The following is a 23,050-nucleotide window of genomic DNA, read 5'->3' as shown; positions in this document are numbered from 1 at the left end:
CTAGGCCGAGAGGCCGGGGGCACCCCACCTCCAAAGGGGCCCGAGCGAGCCCCAGGCCCCAGGCCCCGACAAGCGGCCGCCAAGGAGTGAGCCGGTGTGTACCCGGACGCCCACCCCCAGACACAAAGAACCACCAACACACCGACACCTGAGGGAGTCCGCCACCGGCAGGGGAAGTGGTGGTGGGTGGAGATAGGCCTCCAAACCTTGGAGGGCCTGAGGTGTCCCCAGAGAGGTGGCGTCTGATACCCAACCTGACATATAGACACAGACATACAGGCACACACAGACACAAACATCCATTCCCACCCTCATGCTCTCATATGCACTCACTCCACACTCAACCAACGTGGAGACAGACATAAAGAGACGCTGTACACACAATCACACTCCCCAAGCGTACTCTACAAACCGGGTCTAGGTACCCTTGCCCCTGGAGGGGGGAATTGCACCCAGACCCAGGTGGTGTTACCCTTTTCCCTGCGGTGGGGAGAGGCAGACCACCCCGACTCCGCAGCAGCAGGGAGGCCCCACACCCCAGACCGCAGTCGGACGGCCAACTCCTCCTACTAGCCCCCCCGCTCCAGCAGGCCGCAGAGAATGGGGGTGGGAGAAGACTCCAAACCTCCCTCCACCCGCTCATTGTAGTGTTGATGCATATGTGTTCTAAGGTGCAATTAAAACCCAGGAGGGCATGGAGCTACCTGCCAAGGAGCAGCAGGTAAGCGCATGGTCCCTCCTGCTAGCCCTCAATGACTAAGTGTATTTAAAATTGAGAGGTGGGCAACGACGTCAGGGGTGAGGTATACACCCTGATGGTGATTTGGACTCCGTGATTGTGCCCACCCCCAAGATCCTATATGTATGTGTAATGAGAGTGTGAATAATGTGAATGTCTAAGTTGTGGGATAAAATTGAGGCAGAGGCAGCCAGAAGGGGACGGGGGGGGGGGTAGCCTCCTCTGCACCCTGGTGACATACCCCCACTCCAAGGCCCTGCATGTGTGGGTGGTTGTGGAGGAGCGGGAAGAGGGAGGCAGCTGGAGATGGGGAGGGAAGGAAGGGAGGGGCAGGTAACCCCTCCCTGGGGCCAGCTCCCCCGCTGACCCCAGTAGGCACTCCCACCCTCCGCGACCCGCCAGGGAAGGGGGGCCCAGGCCCATCAGACCGGGGCCCAGTGCAGTAGCGCCCCCCGGCTCCACAGAGCCCTGGACAGTCCACCCAACCCCACCACAGAGAAAACTGCACCCACCCCACCAACCACACATCTTCCAGACTACATAAGACGGTAAACGCCCAGGCTGAGATCTTCCTCCACCTCTCCTGTATCTCCCCCTCCTGCAGAGAGTTCCTGAGAGAAGAAAGCTCCTGCCAGATGTGACCATCCCCCCCACCAGTTGAAGAGCCCCCCAGGCGGCTCGACGCACCGGCGGCACCCTGCTCCAGGGCCGGGCCCCCATGCACCCACCCGCCCACAACCCCGGCAACACACCAACCAGGACCCGAGCCCCCGAGGCCCGGCCCGGGCCCCCGCCCAGAGACGGAGCACCCCCAGAACCTCACGCCCATCCCGGACCCACCCAGGGGCAGCCAGGATAAGTTGATGTTTAAAGGCATTTGAGTCTCGCTGTATGAGAGTCCAGTTATTCCTCAATATTTATGGATGACGTTCTTTCAGTGTTGCAATTTGTAGACGCTCCCTGAGCCTCACAGCCAGCTGCACATGGACCAGCTGACATTACCCAGCATTAGAGGCGGCTGTAAAAAAAAAGGATTTTCCTATTTAAATGGTTTTAATTTGAATAAAGCGATGTTGATTCATTCAATCCTGAATCGATTTTTAATATAAATGTATTTTGCCAGAATCTCAGGTTAAAGCTCCCAAAAGTATTTCAACAACAAGCAAACAGATAAAACAGTAAATGAGAGCAGCTAAACACACAAAGATGGAAACACAGAGCGTGGATCGTTCACTCGACGGCATGGACACGCCGTCGGGGCTGAAAGTGGACAGCTCACAGATCCTGAAGCTGCAGGTTTCATCTGTCTCCAACCAAAACTTAGTGAACCAGCAGCAGAAGAAGATCCAAACTACGCTTTACGTTTGATGAACATCGTCATGAATTCTCTCTGACTTTGACCTTTACTTCCTGCACAGCTCTCTCTCTCTCAGTGTACTTCAAGAACAGTTTACCTTCAAAAATCTGTTTCCTGCATTATTCACTGCTTATTACGCACCAGTCTGCTGTTGAGTTCACTGCTGTCGGCCTCCGAAAACAAAGCCTCATTTCTGCTGTTCAATACTGAAGAAATTTAAACCTTTTAAAATGATGACAGATTACAAACTCTCAGCTGTGTCTGTAATCAAACCTCTGTAACTTTGCTTCCCTTCAGCAGCATCAGCTCATGTTCACATGTTGATTCATGGTTTGCTTCAGTTTTTGATGGACTGCAGAATATTTTGAAGGTTATCTGCTATAAAAAGCCAGAACAGGAAAATCTGCTTCATGTGTTTCTGTTTGATCCTCAGTGACTTTGACACAAAGGCCTCTGCTGTGATGATCACACCTCTGATCAAGTCTCACAGTGTCAGTGGTAAATGGACTGGTTCTTATATAGCTCTCTTTGATACTCTGTGCACACAAAGCATTTTATACAACATGCCTCATTCAACCAAGCACATTGTTCTATGCTTAAATACTTTCTTTCACACTCTGATGGATGCATCAGAGGGCAGCTTGGGTTTAGTACGTTACCCAGTACATTTGCCAGCCAGGGTTTGATTCACAAACCTTCTGACTAGTAGCTGACCTGCTCACCTCCTGAGCTACAGTCACCCCAATCTGACTGAAATCATGGAGCCCAAACTCTGATTTATGTTGGACACACTGACAATCCTCTGGTCCACAAAGTGCAGCATAGAGGTGACTGAAAAGAACAAATGTAAACGTAGTACCGGTACTACAAACCATAACCACAGAGTCCAGGTGTGTTTGTTGTTGCTGTGCAGACTGACCAGTGGAAACCTCTGCTCTCTGCTGGTCCACTCTGTGGAGGAGTAATGTATAATTAGCTCATGTTATGTCTGTCCACACACAGACACAAGCTAAAGGTCCATGAAGTGATGTTTGGATGGGTTCAGGCAATCAGATGACTGTCATGGTGAAGCTTTGCTAGTCCTGCTGATCCCACTGAGAATTAACAGCTCAGTTTCCAGATGTCTGTAGTTTTCTGCTCAGTTTCTTTAGTCCCAACAGCTCTTACCATCTCCTGCATAAAGCTTTCCATCCATGCTCAGATGCCCTGGAACAAGGTGCTTTCTTTATATCAGTGACTGGTTTGATTTTATTTGATTTTATTGATTAGCATTCAAATTCAAATCTCAGTGAAAACAGTGAAAAACAAAACAAAACAAACAAACAGTGAAAACAGAACAAAAATCTACCATAAAGAAAGAAAGCATGAGACAAGGCTAATCAAAAGGTATTGGCTGAAGCATTTGCTTATTACGCCAACCCTTTTCACAAAATATCTTTTTGTATGCAGCTCCTGTACACAGGGCTTGAAGGAAATAATAAAACAAAGCAAAAACCAAACAAACAAACAAACAAACAAACAAACAAAACGTTCCACCTTAGATAAGTAACTACATCAAAGCAAAAGAATCAAGAGGTTGTTTTTTTTTCTCCTTTTTGCTCTTTTCATTCTTGATTTATATATTTTTCTATTACTCTATTTTTAAACATGTTTTTAAACAAGGAAAATGAACTACACCTTTTTAAATCACTGTCATAACTATTCCACAGGTTAACTCCTCTAACAGAAACACATCTCTGCTTTATATTTGTCCTTATCTTGTTTTTTTTAAAGAAATCTGTTCCCCTTAAGTCATATTGACTCTCTCTGACTTTGAACAGCTTCTGAGTACTGCGGCAAAGCAAGTTATTTTGTGCTTTATACATTATCTGTGCCATTTTATATTCAACTAAATCATAAAATTTCAGGGTATTCAGATTAATAAACAAAATGTTAGTTGGTTCTATATAGTTTGATTGGTTTATAATTCTTATAGCTTTTTTTTGTAACTTGAAAATATGAAGAGTGTTTGTTTTATATGCATTACCCCATATCTCCAGACAGTAAGTCATATATGGAAGCAACAGAGTACAATAAAGTGTGTATAATGATTTTTTGTTCAGGACATGCTTTGTTTTATAGAGAATAGCAATGGTTTTTGACATTTTTGTTTTCACATGGTTTATATGAGACTTCCAACTCAGCTTATCATCAATTATCACTCCAAGAAATTTATTTTCGTACACTCTTTCAATTTCAATTCCATTAACCCTTATTTTAGATACATTTTTCATTTGTCTAGTGCCAAAAATAATCAATTTTGTTTTCTTTATATTTAATGATAACTTATTTACATCAAACCAGTTTTTTAATATATTTAACTCCTTTTCCGCTGCAGTCAGAAGCTGTTCTAAGTTTTTACCTGAGCAGTACAGAGTGGTATCATCAGCAAACAATACACATTTTTACAGTTTGGAAACACTACATATGTCATTTATATATAATAGAAATAATTTAGGGCCCAGCACAGAGCCCTGAGGAACACCACAAGTTACCTTCAACTGCTTAGATTTTACATTATTGAATTCGACATATTGATATCTTTCATCCAGGTAACTTTTCATCCACTTGTATGCTATCCCCTCTCATGCCATATCTCTCTAGTTTATTCATTAATATAGAATGATCAATTGTATCAAATGCCTTTTTTAAGTCTATAAAAACACCAACAGTATATTCCTTATTATCTATTGCATTAGATATCCCTTCAACAAGTTCCATCACTGCCATTGAAGTGGACCTTTTCACTCTAAAGCCATATTGGTTATCACTTAGGAGATTATGCTTCTCAATATATTTATCAAGTCTATTAACAAATAACTTTTCTAAAATTTTTGAGAACTGTGGGAGTAGTGATATTGGCCTGTAATTGGTAAACTGACATCTCTCTCCGTTTTTATGGATTGGAATAACTTTTGCTATTTTCATTTGTGAGGGAAACACACCAGTTTGAAAGGACAGATTACAAATGTATGCGAAAGGTTGCACTATATATTCTATAATACTTTTAACTAATATCATGTCAATACCAAAACAGTCAGTGGACTTTTTATTTTTAAATGTCTTCACAATGTTAATTATTTCTCTATGAGTTACAGCACCAATAAACATGGAGGACACATTCTGAGTAATATGTTTATTTAGGTCGTTATTATTTCTTGACTCTGGAATTTCTTTTGCTAAATTAAAGCCAACATTTACAAAGAAATCATTAAATTCATTTGCAATGTCTTTAGTTTTATCAAGCACAATATCTTTATCTTTTTTAAAATAATCTGGATAATTCTTATTTTTTGAGCCCTTTTTGATTATACTGTTTAATATCCTCCATGTTTCTTGTGTGTTACTTCTACTTTGCTCCAATAATTTGTGGTAATATTCTTTCTTACTTGTTCTTATAATATTTACTAATCTATTTTTATATAACTTGTACTTTATTTCAGCGTCTTTTGTCCTCTGTTTTATAAATCTCTTATATAGATTATTTTTCTTTTTACATGCATCTTCTATCCCCTTTGTGATCCATGGCTTATTTGATCTGTGATGCTTTCTAGTGATTTTCATTAAAGGACAGTGTTTTTCATATAGTGAAATTACAGTTGATAAGAATGCATCATACGCACTATTTGAATCTTCATTTGCAAAAACCTCATTCCAATCGTGTTCCTTTAAGTCCACCTGGAGGGCAGCAATGGCTCTTGTTGTTCTATGTCGTATCATATCAAATATTTGATTCTTTTGTTTAGTTTTAATCCCAAAATAATTTTGAAAAATTGCAAAAACAGGAAGATGATCGCTTATATCAGTTATAAGAAGTCCACCTACTATTTCATGGTCAATTTTATTTGTGAATATATTATCTATCAATGTAGCTGTATCAATTGTTATTCTACTTGGTTTTATAATTACAGGGAAAAGGGAGTTACTATACATTGTATTTATGAAATCTGTTGTTTTCTGATGTCCATTTGGGTTTAGCAAATCTATATTAAAATCACCACAAATTATTTGCACTTTTTTATCATTTAGGTTGCTAAACATAGCAGCAAGTTTTTCATTGAATATCTCAAGGCATGAACCTGGTGTCCTATAGATGCAACTTATAATTATATTGTTAGCTTTTTCAACATGGATTTCAATAGTGACACATTCCAATACGTTATCTATGGTGCTTGACATGCATTCAATCAGACTACATTTCAAAACTTTATCTACATATAAAGCAACACCGCCTCCTTTTTTATTCACCCTGTTCATTGTAAATAATTCGTATCCTTCCAGTCCCATTTCACTAACTTTCTCATTATCGAGCCATGTTTCTGATATTGCAATTATATTAAACTTTTTTAACTTACTTAAACATTCTGTAATTTTAGAAAATTTTTTATACAGGCTTCTACTATTGAAATGTATGACCGACAATGCATTTGCCATTTTAATATTCACATTGAATTGGTCATCTGTATAGTACTCACAAGTATTATTGGTGTTATTGTAGAAGTGGGTATCTGGGTCAATGTTACTTTCAGGGTCATTCATGTTGTGCTCTGCATAGTTAAACGTTTTGAAGTTCGTTTTCTCAGCGTGTGTGGCAAAATAACCACCTTGACAGTCCTTTTCATAATCAAAGTCTTCCTCTTCAATATCTCCGAATGGAAACCTATAATCTGTGTCCAAACTTGTCATTTATGTGTTTTTGTTGTTGTTGTTTCCATTGTTTTTGAGCCATAATGCCAGAAACACTTTCCATACCCATTGTTCATTATCCAATCGTCACTTTTCCAATAGATTCCATAGCAGATTCCTGATTATTTATATTGCTCTAAGTCTTTGAGTTCTCTTATCATCACAACTTTCGCTTCTTCGGGATTGCCATTTAGTCTTATCATTACTTTGCAGTTCCTCGTCCATGTCGCTTGTATGTTATTTTGTTTTCTCAGGCTGCGTGCCTGTCTTGCAATTTCAGCAGTCTTTTTCGTTAAATGGTCATTTAAATACACACCAGTCCCTTTTAGCTTCTTACCCTGTTTCAGTAACTCAATCTTTGTTTTGCGACTCACAAACCGAAGAATGATTGCTGGCTTTGTTTTACTGTCTTTTCTGGGGAGCGTGTGGCATGCTGCAATATGATGGCTCTGAATACTTACATTCTTCGTTTGAAGGAATTTTATCACTTGCTGTTCAAGCGTTTGCAGCTCCTCTACCGGGGCATTTTCACCATCTTTACCTCCGCCAGCTGTTACTCTGGCGTAGGTTCGGTGTTGCGTCTCCAGACCACTTATGACTAAATCATCCATTCTTGTGTATTGTTCAAGGTCCTCGATTCGCCGTTCCAAGTCGTCTATTTTCTTGTCCTTTATGAGGTTTTTTAGTTGTTTTATTTCATCCATTAGGTCATGTAGCATACCTTGTTGTTTAGCCACTTTGCTCAGTTCATCAGACATGAAATTAAGCGATTTCCTAATCTCCTCCAACTCCTCTTCAACTCCTGGGTTAGCTTTTTTAGGTGGCATCTTGAAAATGGTGAGATTAGTATTTCCTTGTGATGGCCCGTTGAAGTCACTGTTGATTTACTTGTTGGTGCCTTGGTAGAGGAGCCTGGGCCCAGTGGCTGCTGGAGGATCCTGGGCCTGGTGGAGCAGGAGGATCCTGGGCCTAGTGACTGCTGGAAGAGCCTGGGCCTGGTGGCTGCTGGAGGATCCTGGGCCTGGTGGCTGCTGGAAGAGCCTGGGCCTGGTGGCTGCTGCAGGATCCTGGGCCTGGTGGCTGCTGGAGGATCCTGGGCCTGGTGGCTGCTGGAGGATCCTGGGCCTGGTGGCTGCTGCAGGATCCTGGGCCTGGTGGCTGCTGGAAGAGCCTGGGCCTGGTGGCTGCTGCAGGATCCTGGGCCTGGTGGCTGCTGGAGGATCCTGGGCCTGGTGGCTGCTGGAGGATCCTGGGCCTAGTGGCTGCTGGAAGAGCCTGGGCCTGGTGGCTGCTGGAGGATCCTGGGCCTGGTGGCTGCTGGAGGATCCTGGGCCTGGTGGCTCAGTGCCAACTTGCAGTGCTCGCCAAACTTTGTGTCAGCAAAGGTAGTTCTAATGTTTCTTACATTTATTACATTTTTTACATTTTTACACACACAAATTAATGAACGCAAAAACATAAACTTTTCAGATATTTTGTTTTACAATGTTACAAAACTCAGTTCACAACTACACAGTCTGATTTACAAGTACAAAATATTGATGACCACAGTTTGAGCCGATGTATGTCCCGAGTCTTTGGACTCAGTAGTTTTGTTTTGATTGTTCTTGTCTTTTGTTACAATTTCATTCTGATTAAGATTTTCTAGTTCTGAGGTTTTGGTTTCTGTGTTCCTTCTGTACTGTGCTAGTATTGTGTCTCTGTGTTCACTTCCTGTTTTATTTTGACAGTGCCATGTCCTACGTTAGTGTGTCTACTTTTGCTTCCCCTTGTCTGGTTATGTCCAATGAATCCTGCTGTGTCTCCCTTTTCTCATTCCCTGATGGCTCTTTTGTGTATATGAGCCCTTTGTTTTCTCCTGCTTGTTGCTGGTTCGTCTGTGTTATCTCCCCGTGTCTCCGTTTAAGGTTTCAGGTTCGTTTTTTGGTTTTTTCAGTAGAGGTTATCTTAGCTTCTGCACAGGCCATCTCCACTGCACTTCACCGTTTCAATAAAGCTCACTCACTTCACAGCAGTGTCGGCATCTTGGGTCCTTTATTAAATTCAACATGGCTCGCCCCGCTAGCCGTGACATAAGATGTGAAAACAATATCCAAAAAACACGAGGGACAAACAGGGAATAGTTTTAAGGTGCAGGGCCAACAAACTGAGTCTAGCCATGAACTCAGAGTTGATTGAATTAGCATTTTGAATTGGCTGATCTGAGTTACTTCAATCAAGTCTATGTTCACTTTGAGTTAAGACTATACGTGATTGATGTAAAAGAAAAAAGCCATCATCAACAACTGATTCTGATTTAGCAGGTTTTCTAAACGGTACCCATCCCTAGCTGGCTGTAGTTAAACCTTTACTTAAAAAGCATCTCTAGACCCAGCTGTCTTAGCTAATTATAGGCCGATCTCCAACCTGGCAATCCTTAAAAGAGTAGTTGGGGGGAGACAATCAGAGGGGCAGTGTGATGATCTTAGCTTACAAACTACCGCAGTCAAGTCCAGAGGTGGGTAGTAACGAGTTACATTTACTCCGTTACGTTTACTTGAGTAAGTTTTTGAAAAAAAAAAGTGCAATTAAAGTACCGGCACACATGTTAATGTTAGCCATGTATGTATGTATGTATATGGTTTTCACTGCCCTATGCATAGCCAAGAAAACTGTCCTCATGAACTGGAAAAATAAAAACAATCTGATGTGATTGGTGTGGGGGTAGGGACAGGCTTAGGGCGTCGGGGGATTCCCCGGAGGCATCTTCCTTGGGGGGCTCAACCCGGGGTAGCGGTCATGTCCGGTTGGGGGCTCTTTTCTGACCATTTCCTCGTGGCTGCTTGCAGCGGGGCTAGGGGAGGGTCTGTGATGATGGACGTGGGTTACTGACCTGGTAGCCTGTCTGCCCCTGGGTGGGTCCGGGATGGGCGTGGGGGTCTGGGGGCGCTCCATCTCTGGGCCGGGGCCCTGGCTGGGCCTCGGGGCCTTGGGTCCTGGTTTGTGTGTTGCCGGGGTTGTGGGAGGGTGGGTGCATGGGAGCCCATCCCTGGCGCAGGGTGCCGCCAGTGTGTCGAGTCGCCTGTGGGGCTCTTCAACCGGTTGTTACACCTTGCAGGAGCTTTCCTCCCCTCAGGAACTCTCTGCAGGAGGGGGAGATACAGGAGAGGTGGAGGAAGATCTCAGCCTGGGCGTCTATTGTCTCATGTAGTCTGGAAGACGAGTGGATGGTGGGGTGGGTGTAGTTTTCTCTGTGGTGGGGTTGGGTGGACTGTCCCAGGCTCTGTGGGGCCGGGGGGCGCTGCTGCGCTGGGCCCCGGTCTGGATGGGCCTGGGACCCCCTTTTCCCTGGCGGGTCGCGGAGTGTGGGAGTGCCTACTGGGGTCAGCGGGGGAGCTGGCCCCAGGGAGGGGTCACTGCCCCTCCCTTCCTTCCCTCCCCATCTCCAGCTGCCTCCCTCCTCCCGCTCCACCACAACCACCCACACATGCAGGGCCTTGGAGTAGGGGTATGTCACCAGGATGCAGAGGAGGCCACCCCCCCCTCTGTCCCCTTCTGGCTGCCTCTGCCTCAATTTTATCCCACAACTTAGACATTCACATTACTCACACCCTCATTACACATACATATAGGATCTTGGGGGTGGGCACAATACACGGAGTCCAAGTTACCATCAGGGTGTACACCTCACCCCTGGCACCGTTGCCCACCTCTCAATACATGTAGACATTGAGGGCTAACAGGAGGGACTATGCGCTTACCTGCTGCTCTCTGGCAGGTAGCTCCATGCCCTCCTGGGTTTTAATTGCACCTTAGAACACACATGCGTCAACACTACTATGAGCGGGTGGAGGGAGGTTTGGAGTCTTCTCTCACCCCCGTTCTCTGCGGTCTGCTGGAGCGGGGGGGCTGGGAGGAGTTGGCCGTCCGGCTGCGGACTGGGGTGTGGGGCCTCCCTGCTGCTGCGGAGTCGGGGCGGTCTGCCTCTCCCCACCGCAGGGAAAAGGGTAACACCACCTGGGTCTGGGTGCGGTTCCCCCCTCCCGGGGCAGGGGTACCTAGACCCGGTTTGTAGAGTACACTTGGGGAGTGTGATCGCGTATACAGCGTCTCTTTATATTTGTCTCCACGTCGGTTGAGTGTGAAGTGCACATGAGAGCATGAGGGTGGGAATGGATGTTTGTGTCTGTGTGTGCCTGTATGTTTGTATCTATATGTCAGGTTGGGTATCAGACGCCACCTCTCTGGGGACATCTCGGGCCTTCCAAGGTTTGGAGGCCTATCTCCACCCACCACCACTTCCCCTGCCGGTGGCGGACTCCCTCAGGTGTCTGTGCGTTGGTGGTTCTTTGTATCTGGGGGTGGGCGTCCAGGTACACACCGGCTCACTCCTTGGCGGCCGCTTATTGGGGCTCGCTCGGGCCATTTCGGAGGTGGGGTGCCCCCGGCCTCTCGGCCTGGGGCTCGGTCACTCAGGCACAGCTGGCTGCCGGCGGAGCCCACGGGCGCATCACTGCAACTCCCCCTGGCTTCTGCTCCGCGGCTGCTGAATGAGCCCTCATCTGGGACTCTCCTTAGCTCTTACTGGGACAGTGGCGCAGCTGCCCCTCTGTGGGTCTTCCTTGGTCTCTTGTGTTCTGGGGGCCTCTGGATGTCTATTATTATGCTTTTATGCTTATTATTATTATTGCTCTTTGTTGTTTGCTGTCTCCTCTGTTTGTTTGTTTTTTTTCTCCATACAGGTGACCCAGGAGTTTGTTTGTTTTTTCTCTCTTCCCCCCCTTCTCACCGTCTCTTCTCCCCTTTGGTTTTCTTTCTTTCTCTCCCCCTCTTTCTTTCATTCTTTCCCCCTTTCCTATTAAAAAAAAAAAAAAAAAAAAAAGATGACAAAGGATGAACTGAAGCTCCGCCATCACGTGATGTCACATGCTGCTGTTTCTGATGTCACTTAAAAAGAAAAAAAAAATGTTAGCCATGTAAATATTAGCAGTTAGCTGAGGCCACAAGAAGAAGAGGCCCTAGAAGAACAATGGATGATAAGATTAGATTTTCAAGACTAGGCAGAGATGTGTTTTCCTTTACTGTCTCTTACAGAGGAGGGAGCAGATACCAGACGAGGTCACGGAGGTACGGGGAGGATTCGCAGCAGACAGCAAGACTGCCACGTCCATGCGAGAGAGCGATGGCTACGATAATCTCTGTTTTTGTCTCCCTATATAATGTTGTACAGCCCATGTGAGGGTTATCCTCTCTGTGAACCAGATGCTTGATTTCACACAGAGGTCCACCAACTGAATTTGATCAGTTATGGAACGATTTACCTCGACAGGCTCCTTCACTCGCTGCTTTTAAACCTCCTTTAAAACACACTTTTACTCCCTGACCTTTGACCCAGTGTGACATGTTGACTCACTACCTCAGACAGCTTAAAAATAGTCTTTTTGTTTTTTGGTGCTGCCTAAAAGAACTGTGAAATATCTGTCCTATATACAGTTCTGTTCATATATTTTTGTACTAAATCAGGAAACTCAAAAACATAGTTTTTAATATTTTAATCCTTATTTTTAAAACTGTTTTTGTCATTTTTCTTCTCCCATTGCATCAAAAATCATTATTTACACTGAATAAATGAGTCAGCAGCTCTCTTACATTGTTGCTGCAGGTTCATTCCTGAACGATGGAGGTTCTCCTTTGGACCGGTCACTCCTCACAGACACACAGCTGGATGCTGCAGATCCTGCTCCATCCTCTTCCTCCATCTTCTTGATGTCAGGGTGGAGTTAGTCTGAGAGGTAAACACAGACACTCAGAGGTGCTGTTGTACTGGAAGCATCACACTGACGGGTTTCTAAAGTTCTCATTGATCATTTCATGGAGTTTCTGTGGTAAACACTGTCCTGTGACGTATGTGTTATGGTGAGGGTCATGAGGGCTAACCAGCCCCACTCCTTACTCCTCATATTTCAGCCTGAAGCACAATAACAGCCTAAACCTAACCAGGAGGCTGTAACCTCAAAGGGACTTCATGGTTAAAAATAAAGGTTCAATGAAATGAAGCAGATCATAAAAACACGAGTTCCAACTTTAAAAGAAGCATCCACACGATGACGGCACAGCAGAGGAGCACTTTCTCTAACACACTGATTCAGTTCCACTGACACAAGGACACACACAGGAAGGCACACACACACAAGCCTTTATAAGAAACAACACAATCATCTGCGCTTGACTTGTCAATCCAAGTCCTTAGCCCATGAGCCCGCGGTATCAGACCACAGATATTCGCTTACTTTGAAAAAATAAAGACAGTTTTCAGAACAGACCTGATGTTCATGCTACAGCCTGTTTACCAATATAATCAATATCAGATATCAGAGCAACAGAAACCTCGGTGATCAGGACGCTTGGACTGAGAAGAGGAAGTGGCTCAAACATCACAGTTTCATAATGTCACCCTGAACTCCACTCACCAAGGGCGTAGATTTCGCATGGACGGAAGGGACATGTCCCCACCAATAATTTGATCTCTTCGAGTAAAGAAAAACAAACCCGATAGTAAGAAAAAAACGATCTGTCAGCGTCTCATTCAGCGAGCGGAGCAGAAAAAGTTAAATTACATTCTCTACTGGAGTCCTACGTCATGTTACAAATATGGCCAATGTGATTGGCTGAGCCTTTCAGGGAGCTCTGTTTAGTTTCAGCAGCAGCAAACGACAACGAGGAGGAGGAGAGGAGGATGGCAGCGCAAAGGAAGAACCTGGATATAAGAAATTGTTTTTCAAAGAAACCTGTAAGTCACTTAAAGTCAAGTTCACTCATATAATGTGTCCGTCACAATAACGTTACAGGCTATGCCGGGGTTCTCACACAGCTGAATAAACTGCTGTGTGAAAACAGCAGTTTATTCGACCATCTACGCCAGCGTCCGGTTATATTTTAGACAGCAAGGAACAGACGGCAGGTGACGTAATTCCGAAGGCTAGACCGTCCAATTTCACAGTCCCTCATTTCCGGTCTACCCAGCTTTCAGAGGACCCGGCCCACTTAGACCACTAAGGCCACGTCCTCAGGTGGACGCATCTGCGTCCACCTGAGGACCCTCGGCCTGTTTCCGGCTGGACAATAATAATAGTGACATTTAACTTATTTTATCCGATAAATAAACACTGTAAGTTTCCAGTTTTTTGTATATATATGTACATGTATCCCCCCCCCCCCAGCCCCTGTGAATGGTCGTGTCCAAATTCATGGGCTGCATCCTCCTGAGGCCGCATTTGTAGACAGATTACATTACAGCGAAGCGCCAAAGGCTGTCCAAATTCGTAGACTCCTCCGAATGCAGCCGACCAATGCGTCCTCCTTTTCCTCGAATTTGAAGGATGGGTCGGGTGTGTCCTTCGTGGCCTACCATATCCCAGAATTCATAGCGTGGCCCAGCCAAACTCCAGCTTCCAACAATGGCGGCCGGTCCGTGTACTTTTCGGTATTTGAAGTTTTGTTTCAGAAAGTATAATTTAAAAAAAGAAAATGAGACACTTATTTAATTCTCAACTTAAAAAGATAAAATGAAAAACGTAAAACAATTGTTTTTTTCATTTTGTCCTTTCGCACATCAGAAACGAAAAACCCAAGAAAAAAGAACGAGAAAGGGCCCTTTATTTATTTTGTCTGAACCGGAAGTTTTAGTAGGTCAACAACCTGTACAAGTGATGCGCAAACTTATGGCAAACACTGTAGTGTGGACATCATGACGTTGGAAAAATACTCAGACGTGATCATGGAGATGGCAAAACAAGGCCTGTCATCGGAAATTATATCAGAGCGTCTGTCATATGAACACGGGGAAGTGAGAGGATTTTAATGGTCCATCCTCTGTTTATTCCAGTGTAACTTTAAGGCCGTCGATCTCTTGTGTGGGGGACGGTGTGCGCGCGCCATAAAAAAACGCGCAGAAGAAGTACTTCCCGTTTCAGACATTGAAAATGCGTCTATTTTTTTGTTTTTGCGCTAGTACACTTTCATTATTTGAATCACGAAGAAATCCAAAAAAGCACGTCTAATTTTAAGTGTATGACGGCTATTTGTTACCACCGAATGAAAAAACAAGTTATTTTCGCCCATTTTATTCTTTATCAAAAATTTAAAAAATGAAAATTCTTTTAAATATCGTTTTTTCGTTTTGGTTTCTGAAACAAAACTTCAAATACCGAAAAGTACACGGACCGGCGGCCGCTACTAAGTTTTAAAATTACTCATACTAATCTTTCTGGGTCACAAAATAAACTTTTACCATATTTTCAGGTGAGAAAGTAGCTGTGTAAACATCAAATATCTGCTCGGTTTATCAAGACATCGCGTATTTGCAAAAGTTCTTCGACGTTTTCGGAGACGTCTGCTACCCACCAGCTTGATAGCTAGCCGGGAGCTCGAGGGTTACTGATGCGGCCGAGAACCGCACAACTCCTGGCACATTTCAGTGTTTTGTTTGTTCGTGAGTAAATCGGTTTGGCTGAGATTAAAGTTATTAGATTACCGGTAGATAAAATAAAACTTTATTAATCCCCCGGGTGGGTTCCTCCTTGGTTTTTCACACAGCTGAATAAATGTCAAACAGAAAACTGATTAACCCTTTAAGACCGACCATAGAACCAAGTCCGCCAGAGCTTATATTATATGTTGTAGAGCCATTTTTGGGAGCATTTCAAGTTGCTATACATCAATACAACCACTACAGCCTAAATTTTAATAATATGCATGCATTAAGTGCATAATAATTACATAAATTGCAAAAAAGTGCAATAAACTACAAAAAAATTGAAAATTGTTTTTGTTTTTTAACATATATTTCTAGTTAGAGAAATTTAAGAGGCTTATCCCTCAAAACTGTAAATACAAAAAAGTTGCACAAAATAGTTTCCCACCACAGGAAATTTATTTTGAGTGTCTTCATGGTTTTATTTTTGAAATACACCAATTTCTATACACTGCAGGAAAAAACGAAAATAAATATTATACTGCAAATTTGCAAAAAAGCAGCATATGCATCAAAATAAACTATTTCCAGCAGTGCAATATGAGTCCTAAGCATCCCAGAAACGTCCACAGAAAGTCAAACATAACTTTTAAAAACACCAGCATAAGCTCATGAGGCCTTAATGGTAAAAAAAAAAAAAAAACTACATTTCCGCGAAAATGACGTCACGTCCGGTGTCTGGCAGGTCATGGCGGACATGCGATAGTTCGTGCTGATGGACGTAGGAAGTGTTATGAACAGCTGATCGGATCGGCAAAGCGTGTTTCTGGAATATTATGTTTTTGTTGCTGCAAGTGCTTTTTATGCAGTTTTTGCAAAGCTATATGTAGAAGGAAACTGTGACCTAGGACAAGCTAATGGCATAAGATGTAAGTACAACTCCTCCGGTTTCATATGCAAAAAAAATTATTGCGCTAGCTCACGTGGTTGCAGTGCTACCGGGATTTAAAAATAGTTGCGCAAAACGGAGCGTGCCCGCTCTGACCGGTATTAAAGGGTTAAACAGAAGTGTGACGGTGAAGGCCGGGTCCTCAGGAGGATGCAGCCCATGAATTTGGACACAACCAATGTCTCCCTAATTCTGAGGTCTCAAGGTTGGCAAGTAGGTGCTAGGCTTGGTCCACATCAGTCTAAAATTGTATGTAACCACGAATAATGTGATTCCATGTCCACCAGGAGAGACTGGACAGAATAGATGTAAAACAAATATGCCAGCAGTTCATTTCAGCTAACGAGAGGAGCAGGCATGTGTTTGTTGTGTGGGCATGTAGTCCATGTCTGTTGCTGTAACAGTAGTTCATGTTTAGAATTAAACATCCCAGCTCACTGATCTGATAGACGGCAGTAGTGCCTAAAATGTTGCATAATGTTGCTGAGAGATCATTTACTTTGTGGTAATCTTAGATGAGTAGTTTTATGGACAAAACCCACCAGATCATTCAGTGTTCCCTTAGTGCTAATGTATCAGAGATGTTGGTGTACTATAACTGAAGTAATGTTGTTAAGTCCTTAAAGTGATATTCTTTTATTGTCTTGATTGTATTTGAAGCTATTTTTACTTTCTCTTTTTCTCTTTTTTCTTTCTCAACAGGTGATCCAGGTGATTGATATATGGATTTTTTGTCTGTTTGTTTTGTTGGCTTGGACAACTTCCTACCAGACCCGTGGAAGTGGAAGCTTCAGTGAAGAAAGATTCCTGCTCCCAGCCGTTCATTGGCTCGGCATTTTAAACCCCTAAAGGGTCACCTGGCCTGTAAATAAACAGGGCCAATAAAAAAAAAAAAATCACAAGAATAATACAAAAAATTCAACCAGTTTAGCTTAAAGCTAAAGGACGCCAACTTGAACGTCTATTCAAGAAAACCGGACTTACTGTACATAAAGAAATGCACAAAGATCATGTTTTGTTCTATAAGGACTGCACTGCCTCAGCCAAATCTGCTTACTACTCTGGTTTAATTACTGTAGTTCTAATGAAGGTAACTCCAGGTCCCTCTATTCATTGTTCAGTAAAATTACAAAACCTACAGACACATCCCCTGTACACCTGTGAGCATGAATGCGCTTGTTTTTGAAAGGTTCCTTCATGTAATGATCTGCTAGAGGGTGTGCTTCAGCTCCGTCCTCCAGGGCATGAAGCAGGTATGGAGGAGATCAAGACTCCAGACATCCAGAGGCCCCCAGAACACAGGAGACCAAGGAAGACCAACAGAGAGGCAGCCGTGCCACTGTCCCAGAAAGAGCTGAGGAGAGTCCCAGATGAGGGCTCACTCAGCAGCCGCGGAGCAGAAGCCAGGGGGAGTTGCAGTGATGTGCCAGTGAGCTCCGCCGGCAGCCAGCTCGACCAGAGTGACCGAGCCCCAGGCCGAGAGGCCGAGGGCACCCCACCCCCGAAGTGGCCCGAGCGAGCCCCAGGCTCCAGGTCCCAACAAGCAGCCACCAAGGAGTGAGCTGGTGTGTACCTGGGCGCCCATCCCTGGACACAAAGAACCACCAACGCATCAATGTCTGAGGGCGTCTGCCACTGGCAGGGGAAGTGGTGAACTTTGGTAGCACAAAAAAGTGGCTATTCTTTGTGTCCATATGGATCAGTCATAATACCATTATTTCCCCCCAAGGTTGCCAAAAGCACCAAGTTAATACTTGAAGAAGCTGCAGCAATACACAAAAATATAATCAATATTCTGTTTACTTGGTGACATGGCCACTTGTAGCCTTCAATCAGAAAGCCTTATGTTGGCTAGTTAAGCATCGGGCTAACGTTTAAAGCTTTCACTTGAGGGAAGTAACTCGCATTACTGCTACTGCTGTGTAATCCTAGTTAAATTCACAGCATATTCTATAAATCACCATGCCATAACCTAATCAATAATTACATATACCTAACTTGCAGGGTTGCCAACTCCCAGTAAAAAAAATAGGGAACCGCCCCCCACCCTTCGCCTAATGATGCTTAATCAACGTAATCGACTTTAATTTATTGCCAGGGTAAAACAAATGCACAGAATCCAATTATTTTTCTACAGTAATTAAATAAATTCAACATCTTTCCGCAACAGAATTGCAGACTGCACACATGGTACCTTCCCAAAAGAAAAAGTACTATAGCTTATTAGGGCTTATATTAGACTTAATATTTACTATATACAATAATGAATATTTATATTTTACATCAGATGACCACTTTGGTTGTAAGATTCGGTTGTATTTATTAAAACCTAGACATTTTAAATGAGAAACTGTGTGTTGACTGTGTGTTAAGCAGCACCTTTACGGCTGTGGCGCCAGCAAACGTCAGTTGATACTAGAAAGTAATAAATTACAACAACAACTTATCAAGCTTAAACGTGCTGCTGTTGTTTAGCGCGACGATAAACAGACTAAAGACACCAAAAGCGATCAGCTGATCATTGATCAGTTTCATGATTGAAGTAGCAACAGGAGATGGAGAGAATGAGAGAAGAAGGGGCAGCTGTGCAGCGTAAAGACACAGCATACAGTGGGGCAAAAAAGTATTTAGTCAGCCACCGATTGTGCAAGTTCCCCCACTTAAAATGATGACAGAGGTCAGTAATTTGCACCAGAGGTACACTTCAACTGTGAGAGACAGAATGTGAAAAAAAATCCATGAATTCACATGGTAGGATTTGTAAAGAATTTATTCGTAAATTAGGGTGGAAAATAAGTATTTACAGCGCTGTCGGTGGTGTCGTGAGGAAAGTTTCAGCTCATTATTTCTGTTACAGAAACACAGAGGTACGAGACCAGGCAGAAGACTTTCTGATTATTTGTTTTTAATTTAAAAAAATTCCATTGTTGTCTAGTGATGGTGTGGTAAAGCTCTGTGAATGTGTCTAATTTTCTGACTTTATGGTGAAAAACAGCCCTAATCTGAGAATGAAGGCTCCTTTACATAGAAAGCAGTATGTGGTGTGATGACCGCTGCATTAGCTCAAAATATGTGATGCACTGGCTGCTGCACTCTACCTGTACTGAATCAGTTTTTGTAGCCAGTCCCAGTCTTTACATTTAATATGCAGCCACTCCCTGACAGCATGAATGTCACAGTGTGTTGGACCTTGACTGTGGCACATGTCAATGCTCCCTGGACATCGTGCTTAATAAAGGAGATTAAATGTGATGTGATTATGAGTTTTGCTCTTTTGAAGTTTACACATTTATGTGTCAAAATCAGTGGCGGCTGGCCCATAGGGGGCGCTCGGGCTCCGCCCCCCCAAATGTGGAGGAGTAAAAATATATATTTTTAAAAAATTCATCAATGATAGTTTTACTATGTGTGTGCCCATATACAGCCAGGCGTATTTTAACATTTTCACCAGCTGACTCATTAAAGTTCAACCAACAAACGGTGTTTTTCTTCTTCTGGGGCGCTCGTCAAAGCGCCCTTGATATGCAGCGAAATAGCCTATCATTAAATGGTTGCCAGGGGAAAATAATAAATATTTGACCTATCAGCGTCGCTGAATTAAATGGTTTGGGGGCGCTTAAAATTGCGCCCCTGCAGAAAACGCGCGAAGATTTGCTGTTCTAGAATTTTACCTCAGTCAGTAGCCTAAGTGAGCTATAAGGTCAGAGAGAGACGATGGCAGCGGTATTGTTAACGGTTGAGGCACAGCCTCCCCCAAATTCGGTTAGATCGCTTCTAACCTACCCTTTTGCCAGAAGGACAATGGCAGAAAAACTGCAAGTTAAAGAGTTGGGACCTGACAAGCCCGAAATTCAACTAACCCAGGCAACGAAGGAGAAGTCAAAAGCATACAACAGGACTTTTTGTCGGAGTTGGTTCCAGCGCAAGTCGTGGCTGACAGGCTGTGGAACAGCTAATGCACTTTTTTGTTTCCCGTGCATACTGTTCAAAAGTGACAAGTGTGATTTGACGTGGACACAATCTGGACAAACCGACTTAAAGCACCTCTCCGAACGAATCAAGAAACATGAAAGCTCACGAGTTCATATGGACAACAGTGTAAAGCTAGCTGTGCTAGGGAAAACTAGCATAGCGGCGCAGCTAGATGATGGACATCGGATTGCTTTAAGAAGGCACAACGAAGAGGTAGATAAAAACCGTCATATTTTATCTAAAATCATCGATTGTATTAAGTTTTGTGGTGCTTTTGAGCTAGCAATGCGGGGACATGATGAAAGTGATTCCTCAGACAATCCAGGGATTTTTAGAGGTTTAGTCGACTTGATGGCATCAATTGATCACGACTTGAGGCAACACCTTGAAAATGCTACTGTATTTAAAGGCACCTCGAAAACAGTCCAGAACGAGATCCTGGATTGCATGTTGGCAGTTCTGAGAGAAAGGATCGTGGAAGAAGTAAAGGCAGCGAAGTTTTTAGCCATTCAAGCTGATGAAACCACTGACATTTCTACACACTGTCAGTTAGTCATGGTGCTAAGATACATTGACCAACGAAACCGTATTCAAGAGCGTTTTTTTGAATTCATCAAGCTACCCAATGCTTGTGCAGATGCAATAGCCAGTGCCTTATCGGAGAGGCTGCGCTTCATCCTCCCCCAGGGACAAGAGAGAAAGTTGATCGCCCAGGCCTACGATGGGGCCGCTGTAATGAGGGGTACCACTGGAGGAGTGCAGCGTAAGATACAGGACATTTATGCTAACGCTCACTACGTACATTGTTATGCCCATCAGTTAAACCTGGTAATGCAACAAGCAACCTCCCACATCCCTCAAATCAGTCACTTTTTTTCCGACATAGCAGGATTCGCTTCTTTTTTTACTAAATCGAGCAAGAGGACTGCAGTGCTTGACGAGGTGGTGGCGCACCGACTTCCAAGTGCATCGGCAACCCGTTGGAACTTCAACAGTCGTGCTGTGAATACAGTGTATGAACATAAAGACGATCTGGTGAGGTGTTTTCAGACCATCCGTAACAGTGAAGGATTTGATGCCCCTACAAAGAGAGATGCCGGTGGTTTCGTGAGAATGCTGGAAGACGAAGCTTTCTGTTTTTTCCTGGCCTTGTTTCACAAGATAATGCCACATGTAGACATGCTGTATAACCACCTACAGAAGAGAAACATCGATTCTGTCACCATCGCAGGGATCACCCAGACATTCATCAGCCGCATGCAGGCTATCAGGTAGGCATAAAAGCATAAATATGTAACCTAGAATAAATGTTAATTATCTATGCATAGATTCTATCAAATTCTCTGCATATATTCTGTGTTCTGTGACTTAAATGTTTAATGGAATTCAGATAATTTTGATTTATATCAGCCTTTGAAGTAATTTTATGAAAAATATTTGATTAAGTATATTTGATGAAGTATATTCCCAGTAATGATTTGATGTAGCCTATACCATAGGCTATTTCCTGAAATTATGGCCAGGGCCTTTATTTACTTGCACTGGTTTTCCCCCAGCCATTAAACCAGGTCCGGTTATTAATTAAATCCGGTAATTCCCGGTAATTAGAACACAACCTTTGTTTGGTTTGTGTTTGGTTAATATATCCCTATTCAGTTTTCAGAAGCCATTAATGAAACTTATGTATTGGATCAGGGAGGCACTTCCTAATCTGGTTGTGGATGAGGAGTACAGGGGACCTGTTCAAGACCCACCCACAAAGAGACGGAGAACATTGGGGGAAGACAGGCAACACCATTTGGCACTGGAGGTAAGCACTAGCTGCTTGGTCTGATTTAAATCGGATCATCAGATAAAATCTAATGACGATGCTGTCAGATGTCATTTGATATAGTGGTCATGACTGTTTTGTTTTGTTATGGACAGATTTTTTTTTTCAGAATAATGATTAACATGAGACATGTGCCAAAGTCTTACCACTGAATCTAACTCTTACCAATTATATATTATTGGATAGGTGTGCGACACCTATCTCATGCCAAGGAGAGGTTTTCTTTCACCAAGCACCTTGTCAGCGCCACTCTGTTGCAAGGAGACTTGTTCCAACAACACAGCAAAAATTTTCCAGATGCAGCACTACAAACCACAGTGGAAGCCTATCCCTCATTGGACAAAGCCAGACTTAAAACAGAACTGTCCCTGATCTACGACAACGAGGAGTTTCAGAGTTGTAGTGGTGCGCTGGCGCTCTATCAGGTTCTGATGGAAAACAACCTTCAAGACACATTCACCGAAACTGTAAGTCTTCTTAACATCCTCATCACCACACCAATGACAACATCAGAATCGGAGAGGTGTTTCTCTACTTTAAAGAGGATAAAAACTTTCCTGAGAAACAATATGGCTCAGGATCGGCTCAACGCTCTGGCTATGCTGTCCATAGAGAAAAAACTCACACAAGAACTTCCTGATTTCAACACCAGGGTCATCGAGAAATTTGCCACTCAGAAAGACAGACGAGCAAAGTTCTTGTACAAATAAGAACCCTTAACCATATTTACTCTCTTTCTCCATCCCTCTCTCTTTCTCTCTTTAGCCCACCCCCCCAATCAGTTTACAGTTGTTGTTTTCAATAGTTATTTTTCATTCATTCAAAAAAAAAAAAAAAAATCTGTTCATGTTCATTTTTACAAATCTATACAAATGGCCAGAATATGGTTGTTCATTTTAAATTTAAATTAAAATTGTGTTGTTTGATGTACTCATTAAATGGGTCATTTTAGTCGATATCATAAAAATTGCCCCCCCTGAGATTTTTTTCAGGAGCCGCCACTGGTCAAAATGTTGGACTGTTCC

General features: G+C 43.4%; 2 protein-coding genes across 4 annotated transcripts in view; one reads left to right on the top strand and one right to left on the bottom strand.

Annotated features, from left to right (window-relative positions):
• The window catches only part of LOC113010996 (protein NLRC3-like), a 309,661-nt gene extending 297,077 nt beyond the window's left edge, over positions 1 to 12,584 (bottom strand). For all 3 annotated transcript variants that reach the window (XM_026150352.1, XM_026150353.1, XM_026150354.1), the window contains exon 1: positions 12,450 to 12,584. In XM_026150352.1, the coding sequence (XP_026006137.1) occupies positions 12,450 to 12,559 (110 nt within the window). In that variant the 5' untranslated portion in view covers positions 12,560 to 12,584. The remainder of the gene's footprint in view (positions 1 to 12,449) is intronic.
• Positions 12,585 to 19,531: 6,947 nt separating this feature from the next.
• Positions 19,532 to 22,208, top strand: LOC113011413 (zinc finger MYM-type protein 1-like). The gene is made up of 2 exons (XM_026150984.1): positions 19,532 to 21,465; positions 21,890 to 22,208. The coding sequence occupies exons 1-2, from the start codon at positions 19,937 to 19,939 to the stop codon at positions 22,026 to 22,028; spliced, it is 1,668 nt and encodes a 555-aa protein (XP_026006769.1). The 5' UTR covers positions 19,532 to 19,936; the 3' UTR covers positions 22,029 to 22,208.
• Positions 22,209 to 23,050: the final 842 nt, after the last annotated feature.

This window comes from Astatotilapia calliptera, chromosome 18, assembly GCF_900246225.1.
Source record: "Astatotilapia calliptera chromosome 18, fAstCal1.2, whole genome shotgun sequence".
In the NCBI taxonomy this organism is placed as follows: Eukaryota; Metazoa; Chordata; class Actinopteri; order Cichliformes; family Cichlidae; genus Astatotilapia; species Astatotilapia calliptera.
The sequence above is the reverse complement of the archived record's forward strand: the minus strand, read 5'-3'. Positions and strand labels throughout refer to the sequence as shown.

What these genes read in the sequence shown, in the direction of transcription:
- LOC113011413 (XM_026150984.1), top strand. Translation starts at nt 19,937, where the DNA reads ATGGCAGCGGTATTGTTAACGGTTGAGGCACAGCCTCCCCCAAATTCG. An exon ending in AGCCGCATGCAGGCTATCAG is followed by an intron (nt 21,466 to 21,889) that starts GTAGGCATAAAA and finishes GTATTGGATCAG; the next exon opens with GGAGGCACTTCCTAATCTGG.